The sequence below is a fragment of the Amblyomma americanum genome, chromosome 2 (genome assembly GCF_052857255.1).
Source record: "Amblyomma americanum isolate KBUSLIRL-KWMA chromosome 2, ASM5285725v1, whole genome shotgun sequence".
Classification (NCBI taxonomy): Eukaryota; Metazoa; Arthropoda; class Arachnida; order Ixodida; family Ixodidae; genus Amblyomma; species Amblyomma americanum.
This window is the reverse complement of record NC_135498.1, coordinates 176659417-176668987: the sequence shown is the minus strand read 5'-3', so window position 1 is coordinate 176668987 and position 9571 is coordinate 176659417. Positions and strand designations below refer to the sequence as shown.

The 9571-nt window shown below is 44.4% G+C and overlaps 1 protein-coding gene across 1 annotated transcript; it reads left to right on the top strand.

The window, feature by feature from the left end:
* The first annotated feature begins 243 nt into the window (after window positions 1–243).
* Window positions 244–8415, top strand: LOC144120257 (uncharacterized). Its single transcript, XM_077652656.1, has 5 exons — window positions 244–249; window positions 3047–3204; window positions 4996–5054; window positions 6167–6250; window positions 8282–8415. Exons 1-5 carry the CDS (start codon window positions 244–246, stop codon window positions 8413–8415), a joined length of 441 nt encoding a protein of 146 aa, XP_077508782.1.
* Window positions 8416–9571: the final 1156 nt, after the last annotated feature.

Genomic DNA, 9571 nt, shown 5'->3' with positions numbered 1-9571 from the left:
TGCGACACGGAGTCCTTAACGCTATTGCGTTAAAACAGCCCATCCGGCACCCGAAGCGATCGCTAATGGGGTGCAGTGACGCTGCTACCTGAACTGGTCGTTATTTGTCTCCGTTTTGACTGGGATTTTAGAGGAAAGGAAAGGCTCAGTAACTGTCTCACACATCGGTGGACACCTAAACCTGGCCGTGAAGAACGATAGAAAGTTTGGAGTGAAAGACAAAACAAGGAAAGAGAGGCCGTAATGGAGGTCTGTCTCCGTTGGCGCCGCATTCATTGACCGCAACAGCGCACAGACGCGTACATCACAAGGGCCCGGGTGGTACTGGTTCCATGACATCGCGAAGGTTGACATCCGCGCAAAACATGACGCACACAGGTGAGGTCGCCGCCGCCTGGCCGTCCTAAGCCCGAAGACGTCGCGAAGGGTTGCATCCACGTTGCCACCCGCAGGGGCAAAACCATTGTGTTATCACAGGGCAGTGGACGTGTTCAAAGGTTTCTTCTGCCGGTCCTGCATATTTAAATTCAGAACCCTTGAACGATTCAGTGCACGTTAAAGAACCGCAGGTTCTTGTTGCGACAGAAGGAAGAATGAAAAGGAAAGTGTACGGGCCTGCCCACTGCCTCAAGCTGAGCCACAATCGCTGCCACGTGCCTAAAGTCGGAGGTTTAAGAGAGATGTCAGAGGAAACATTGGAAGAGAAGCTGCGCGTCGCAAGAGCCGTGCCATCCGAAACGAGGACGACGGTCTAGGAGCAGATACACCCGGTGACAAGGAGCCCTCGCGTAGTTGGTGAGAGCTCCTATATCCCAGCTTCGTAGGGCCACGAAGCTACACCCCCCGCCCCCCTCCCCCCGCCGAGTAGCCTATTTGCGATGTCCGAGCAGGTTAAAGAACCCCAAGTCACCGAAGTTAGCGAAGCCCTCCACTACGGCGTACTTGACAGCCTGAGTCGCTTTGGAACGTTGAAATCTATGAGGCAAAACAAACTGAACACGGTCATAATGACACCTATCATGTCTCAGCTCCAACTATTCGCATTTACTTTTATCTCTATAACAAAGATGGTGCTGCTTTGCCACAGATGATGGCAGTGCATTGAAATGTTTTATAGAGTTGAACGCGATTATTATCTGGTCCCGTTTCAAAATTCGCATACTCGTTATTACTCATGTGCGGATCAGTACGCAAAGGCACTTCAAGAATTCAAAGAGCGCAACGCATTTATCAGGTCTACTTTTACCCATTTGGAACCACCGAGCATTCGTAACGTGTTCTTCGCGTGCTCGCCTCGCATTCTTTATCTCCGCTCCCCGCACAGGGCTCCCCGTATTATCCCCGTGCTTGCAAAAGATTTTTATTTCGAGATTCTGATGTTAGAACGCCAAAACCGCCAACAGCGCCGACTGTTTGGCGGCACGGGGTCCTCAACGCAAAATGAACACGACAGCAGGCGCAGGAGATAACTTTGCTCCTGCCGGCATTCAGCATGCCTGTAGTTTTATTGAGCGCTGTGTATATGAACAGGCCGGTGGGATTTTCATACGCCGACATACTGCTTCAAAGCACTCATGTGAGCCCGCGAGTTGCATTAGACGCGATTCATGAATCGGTCTTTGAGTAAGACACCGCCTCTACTTGTTCAATTATTATTCCCCTCACGATAGCATTCCTTCGGCGCCTTTATTCGTTAAATTGGCCCGTCTCGCTCCCGTTGTATGGTGGCGGGGCTCTCGTCAAGTAGGTAGCTGCTGCCATTGCTGGCGAATTCGCTCATTTTTCATTCTATTATTGCTGTTTTTTGGTCTCTGGGTCTTTAAACTGTGCGTACAGAGCATGTGCCAGGGGTAGCGAATAGAAGAGTGGAAGAACGGGTATTATTACGAACTTGAGCTGCGGAAACCGGCTGATTCATCTCGTGTTCATATCGATATTGCCTTAATCGACGGATGGCAGTCGAGTGCCGTTCTGTAAAAATAAACGAACGTAAACAATAGAGTGCCAGCGTTTTCTTCCTACTTTAAGAGGAAAAATGCTACTGCAAAACGTATAACGCACCCATCGCGCACATTCGCACAGACAATGCAGCTGCTCCCCTTAGAGAGGTGGCGCTCTTTCTTTCAGGTGACTGGCCAAGAAATGAATGTTTTTCATAAGTGAAGATTCGGGGAAGCTTTGTAGCTTAGCTGTGTTGCCGCAATGCAGCCGTTAGATATGAGAAGATGAGTAAATACTTCTGTTCTCGAAGCTGTATGGATGCGTCCTCCCTAAATTTACACGACATTCTTATGTAACTCATGTCGTGCTGTGTGACAATCGTGTTCCCATTTATAAGGCACATTAAAAACTATTGAACTTCACCAACCATCTCACGACTGCGGTATTGAGTCTTTTCGAATATAGTTCACTAAGTTGGCAGTCTGGGCATGTTGGTGATTCACTATGGAAATATACAGCGCAAATAAAGACGAGGACACAAGGAAGACACACGGAACACACGAGTGCTGACTTGCAGCAGTTTATTTTCAACCTCGGACCAGTATATATAGCTGAAAAACCGGGCAAACATCAACTACTGCGCATGCCTGATGTTTGCCCGTTATTTCATTTGTATATGCTGGTCCGTGGCTCAATATAAACTGGTTGATTTATGGTGATTTAACGTCCCAAAGCAACTTAGGCTATGAGAGACGCCGTAGTGAAGGGCTCCGGAAATTTCGACCACCTGGGGTTCTTTAACGTGCATTGACATCGCACAGTACACGGGCCTCTATAATTTCGCCTCCATCGATATTCGACCGCCACGGCCGGGATCGAACCCGCGTCTTTCGAGCCGCCAGCCGAGCGCCATAACCACTCAGCCACCGCGGCGGCTCAAAACAAACTGTTGGAAGTCAGCGCTCGTGTGTTACATGTGTCTTCCTTGTGTCCTCCTCTTTATTTGCGCTGTACATTTCCATCTTTTCGAATGTTCTCTTTGCACAGTGCGATAATAAGAAAATGCAATACAATAAAGCGAGAACATTCTCCTTTCTCGCTGTAGTGTTTTCCTTTCAAGGAAACGTGGTACGAGGTCTACCGAAACTTTGAAAGTGATCCCTACTACGGCGGCAATGGAATGTGCATCCGAACCATAGAGACCGGCGCCTACAAAAATGGTTCCACCACCGCCAAAGCCCAGTATTCGCCCAACGTTACGCTGTAAGTAGCTAGGCGCTACGATTTGCTTTTACACAGGGTTTTAGAATTTGGCATGTTTCGCAGTTTGTTTTTAATTAATGTGACGGCTCAAAAAATAATGAACTCTGATTCTGGCTAATATACGACATATACGACATGTGTGTCTGAGCTAGTTGATACGAACCTTTACATTTGAAATAAATCTGTGCGAATTTGTCACAGAAATTAAAACAACGAAGCGAAACGGATGACATGGCAATAAGTGGGGAAGCTGGACCAATGGAAACAGAGCCCTGCCCTCTTATTGTACATAGCCGCCGCGGTGGCTGAGTGGTTATGGCGCTCGGCTGCCGACCCGAAAGACGCGGGTTCGATCCCGGCCGCGGCGGTCGAATTTCGATGGAGGCGAAATTCTAGAGGCCCGTGTACTGTGCGATGTCAGTGCACGTTAAAGAACCCCAGGTGGTCGAAATTTCCGGAGCCCTTCACTACGGCGTCTCTCATAGCCTGAGTCGCTTTGGGACGTTAAACCCCCATAAACCTAAACCAATCTTATTCTACAAGACATATTCCGGACAGTTATATTTTTTCGATCCTTTAAATACTTAATGCTTTCATTTAAGATCTTGAATAGATGTGACAGTATAGAGGAGATCGTTTTGAATATCAGGCCATTTTTACATCTTCTTCCTAAGTCAGGATTTTGTGTGTAAAGGCCGCGCAAGCACCACGTCAGTAATGCGTTACTTCAGAAATTTTATCTGAAGATAAAGATGTCTGTCTCCCTCTGTCTTGATGCTGCAATTTCAGTGAGCCAAGCATTTTGTGCGGTCTGAATTAGATCTCACGTTTATTCCATTGACCTCTAATATTTACAAAACTTTGTTTCCGATTTCTTAGTCATAGGTAATGAAGAAAGAAATTTTAAATATATCAACTCCAAGCTAGCGGAGACACCCAACTCTGTTTGATGCATAATTTGTACAAAGGACATTCGGTCGCCTTTACTCCACCGACATATTTCTGAAAGAACAGCATAGGAACAAGACAAAATGCAGGGAAAAAGACAGACACAGGTGCTGATTAACAACCAAAATGTTATTTCGGAGCAAGACATATAATCGGCATTCATAAGGGGGTGGAGCCGTGGCGATCTGGTGTTATGAAGGCCCGAACCTTGTTCTCGTGACCATATTCTTGTCAGCAATGTAATTATATCCTATGCTAACATGCTCACTGAGGCTTACAGCAGCGTAGTAATTATTCTGGATTATCAACATACAGATGAAGGTAGGCTCCGAAAGGTTCTGTTTGCGTAAAGTAAATGATTTAAGACTACGAAAGACACGCTGATGCTTTAAATGTTACGTTATTAGGACTAAAGGCAACAAATTCGGCGACGTGTTTTTTTTTTTTGTTTCAAATAATGCTTTTTGCATCACTCATAGTTTACCACGTGGTATTCACCTTCTAGCGGTTTCAATTTCAAATTTCCACTTCATGCTCTTTCGGTTTTGGTTTCATACACCGAACGATAGCCGTGGCGCGTTGGAAGTGTTGACATCACATGAGGCGCGAGCAACGAACTGCAATATGACCACTGATATGTCCTTTCTTTTTGAGCCAGCTCTTGAAGCAGCCTGGCCTGAGCGTTGTATTGAATTAAATGTACGTATCAGTGATTATATTGCAGTTTTTTTTTGCACGTTAAACGACCTAGAGACTCCAAATCGCTTAGACCCACCGCTTGGCTGATAAAACCGGAACATCAGCAAGACAAAAATCAGACGTCACCGTTTATTCCGTTTTCAGCGACATCATCCTGACCCTCGTTTCTTCGCCTGGCTACGACATTAAAAAACGTTATGAACGTACAGAGCGCTAGCGGTAAGTGCATCTAATTGATAGAAATTAAATATGAATCAGTATCATAAATGTGTAAATTTTAATGTGCTACCGAAAGAAGTTTCTATGAGTGTTGAGCTGCTGTGTTGGTCTTCAGAATACAGAGGTATTTCTTTCCTAAAAAGAGTCAGCAATCGCTGATTGCCATTTTCTTCAAAACAGTCCAAGTTAATTGCAAAATAATTCATTGAATCCTGAGAGAAATTGTAAACTTGATAATTTTAACGTTGGTGCAAGCGTTCTCGTTTTCCACGTCGTTTTTTTTCGCCGTTTGCTTACTTTTCAGGCAGAATATATATAACCCTTGCACAATTACTTCTAAGAAGGCATTTAGGCAATAGACGAATCTCCTGATCACTGAAATTTGAATTGAAGATTGTCTTTTATTGCACAGCGCCGCCGCGGTGGCTCAGTGGTTATGGTGCTCGGCTACCGACCCGAAAGACGTGGGTTCGATCCCGGCCGTGGCGGTCGCATTTCCATGGAAGAGAAGTTCTATAGAGGCTTGTGTGCTGTGCGATGTCAGTGCGCGTTAAAGAAGCCCAGGTAGTCGATATTTCCGGAGCCCTTCACTACGCCGTCCTTCATAGCCTGAGTCGTTTTGGGAAAAATCATCAATAACCTTTTTTGCATAATATTCGTGCCACATAAAACTATATATAAATAACTGCGTATGACCTGCACGTGAGGCGAACGCGTAGCAATTTTTACACGATTCTTAAAACGCCGCAGACTACCAGATGCAACGGACTATAATCGTCAAGTTGTGAATGAGCAGCACTGGAGAAAAAATAATTAAAATGCCTTCTTAATTGACAAAGAACCAGCTTTATATCCTTCTCGGAAATATTAAAATTATGTAAGAAGAGTCATAGTGCAACCAATAACCCTGTATTTTTGCCTTAACATATATTCTTCACATATAATAACGTATTGGCTTCAAAAAAAGGTTTGCTTCAAAAAGCACGCCTTCAGTCAACAAGTGTATCTCTCGAAGTAGGCAAGAGTGTGGAAGTGAGCAATATAATGCTGCCATCATGTTTTCTCTGGCTGATATGCTGATCAATCTCTCCCCAAGATCCCAGCGTCACCTTCAACCTGACTGTGGCATACAGGGACTGCGAGCAGTGCAAACTTCTTCGCCACAGCTACATTAACTCAGGTAAGAGGTGCAGCTTCCTCCTCAGGTATATTAGGTAAGAGTATTATAGCAGCCTGCAAACAGGCTGGCGTTCACGACGTAAGGATCATGAGACTGTACAGGCTTTAGAGCCAAATAGGGGCTTGCTTCTGACCTCGCCGTTCGGCTCGTTATGCGGCACCAGCGTTCGAAATCTGTTGATTTGATTTCATTCGATTCCCCTTCAGAGGTTTAGTATTTCATTTGAAGTTACAAGCGTTTCTGTACGCTGTTTACAATAAAGTTTATTTGGGCTTTATATATTTTGACGAGAGCTCTGCTTAATGTTCCCGTTTTTAGGTTCAGGGTGTTTTAATTTTTGCGAGCATGCCTTATAATAATAATAAATAATAATAATTGGTTTTTTGGGGAAATGAAATGGCGCAGTATCTGTCTCATATATCGTTGGACACCTGAACCGCGCCGTAAGGGAAGGGATAAGAGAGGGAGTGAAAGAAGAAAGGAAGAATTAGGTGCCGTAGTGGAGGGCTCCGGAATAATTTCGACCACCTGGGGATCTTAACGTGCACTGACATCGCACAGCACACAAGCGCCTTAGCGTTTTTCCTCCACAAAAACGCAGCCGCCGGGGTCGGGTTCGAACCCGGGAACTCCGGATCAGTAGTCGAGCGCCCTAACCACTGAGCCACCGCGGCGGGAACCTTATAAGGGAGGAATTTTATTTAGTCACAGAGCAGCGGTTGAAAGTCACACGACTAGCAGCCTTAGAAATCATAAACTCTCCTCGTAATGGGGAACATTGGTAGGCAGCAGTCGTAGAAGCAGAGGGTGAGAAGGTTTCCACGAGCGCAATGCGTGTTTGAATTGTAAAGAGAACGTACGTTTGCTGCGTATTTATTTCAAATCTTTTCTTTTGGTAAAGACCCACGCTCTATCGGTTTATAAATATATACGGCATAAGGGCTTGACAGCCGCAGCATGTGCTAAGCGCAACGGCTGTAGAAGTAAATTATAATTCCTCTGCAACTTTTGAGCTTTTTTGAGCAGAACGATTGTCATCACAAAGTTGTACTGAGGGCTGTTGTTAGCTACGCCCGCTAGAACAGATGACTCTACTTGAATCTATACGTTATAATAAAGAGCACTCCAAGTATACTAATTTAAATGCTTAAATTGCTTTACCCGCAGGCGGTGCTGCGATCATTTAACAGATCATTCGCCACTTTTCAGGAGCTGAATATGTTGTGTTTTTTTTTTTTTTCGCGTCGTCTCATACCCCACCGATGAGTTCCGAGGACTGACACTTAAAGAGGCGGTTTTGAAAGGGAGGTTTCGCTAGGTCTTTCCAACCATTCGTGCATAATACACGTTATACAAGCCACGGAATGTCACGTTTGTGTAGATGCTTCTTCTGTGTCGCCAGGTCAGCACGATGCTTCTGATAGGTAGCAAGAAAACTTCTTTAAACTTACTAATAAGCAAAATATTTTTTTGACCCGATGATCTTATTTATACGCAGTCTAAGATAACAGCGGCCCGGACAAAATTGTTCTTTATTGAAAAAATGTACTTGCTGAGGGTATTTGTTCGTATACTAACGCATTTATGAGGATGATTAGCATTCTCCTACTCCATATGAATTACGATATATACGAAGAAGAAATTGGTGCGACGATATCTCGTTTCCGTTTTCTGCAAGCTCTGCATACATAGATGATAGCAATAAAGGCCTGTAGAAAAATTCCGGCAATAATAGTCAACTACCACAAGTTAACCACCATTGATATCATTAGGCTGTATTAATGAGAGTATGTGCGCGTATGCCGTAGTCAATTGATAAGTGATCCTTACTGAGACACAAGTCTCGTCAGCAATGCTCCATGGAAAAAAAATTGTCCTTTACACTAGCTTTGCAACTACAGCAAAAGGATATAAATATAAATATCTTTTAAGTGCGCATAAAATGTTCCGCAACGCTGCCTTAGTCCTTGTGCAATGCTTCGGACTTCCGGGCAAATTAACGTACCAATCAAAATAAATCATTTCACGCAGGGCAAGGATGCAGCTACTGGGTTCCCGAGAGCAAGCTTGGAGTCAACAACACGGGCTGTGAATTCATATTTGACCTGCTTTGCGGCACTTCTCCGAAGTATCAGATCTACCAGAATTGCAGTAATAAGGCATAATGAGATATGCATCATTCTGGGTGCAAATTATTATGCGTACTGAACTTACGTCCTGTAGCAGCCTGTCAGTGCAACATGAAATAAACGTGATGTAACATTTCCGCAGTTGTTTATTTTCAGGAGTAGTATGCGTGAAAAGCACACGATGCTAGCGTAAGATGGTGTATTGACAGCGAAGCAGGGAGGTAGAGCAGTCTTCTTTGCCGCTCCCACATCGTGTGCTACATTTTTTACATTTACATAGTGCCCATCAGATATCTTGAATAGGAGTGCGCAGATCCCAAGCAGGTATATCGGTTTCTAGTCTAGAGCCATGTGCTCCTATGTGATGGGGATCTGAATGTTTCCATAATTAAATAGGCTGCTGCTCGCAGCGGAAATTAGGAGTTTGTTTTTTAATAGTGTGGTCATGGGCAGGAAGTAAGCTAGGAAAGGCAGACTTGTGGACTCTGTAGCAATACTTAAGAGAAATAAGCGATTACACAAAGGTGCAATGCGCAAATCCATGCCCCGACTTCCATACCCTAATGATTACGCCTAGAAAGATACGACTGCAATGAAATGTAACTGCAATGAATTGATTTTGTATTATGCAGATGCGCTACAATTATTCTGCTCATAAAAAAATAGGTGCCAGTTATAGGTATCGGGCGGCTTCGTCACTCTGTTTTCTAACTGTTTGATCTCGAGTTTTCTGCCGGGCGGCTGGCAGGGTGTTTCAGTGAAGACTAAGTAATTTTGAAAAGTAGGCTTTTTGGGGTAAAAATTCGGATTTTGCGCCACAGTATTAACTGTGTTGGCGGACACCGTAAAGCCGCTGAATTGTCTTAATCAGTAAGCTGGTTAGCTAATGTCTGGTAATTAACTTTCTCACTATCACCTTTGGGCAATCGGTTGCAATTAGAGATTTGTACCCGGTCGTTATTAGTAGCGATATCAATATCTAGAATTTCGAAATAGCAATTATCCTCAGCGCTGTGGCTCGATAAAATTTGGCTACCATCGTGCCAACATAGATTTGCTTTCGAAAAGTACGCAGGCAAAGCAACTTTTCCGGTGCACGTACGTAGTCAAAAATGCCAAATTTCGTCGGGCCGGAGGGCCAAGAGAAATCGCTTCTAAAACCTCATATGGCTATTATTAACAGCCAGGTACA

Bases quoted from the DNA above. Each gene is read 5' to 3' on its own strand.
- LOC144120257 (XM_077652656.1), top strand. The intron at 3,205-4,995 runs GTAAGTAGCTAG...TTCCGTTTTCAG, and splicing joins TATTCGCCCAACGTTACGCT to CGACATCATCCTGACCCTCG. The intron at 6,251-8,281 runs GTAAGAGGTGCA...CATTTCACGCAG, and splicing joins CCACAGCTACATTAACTCAG to GGCAAGGATGCAGCTACTGG.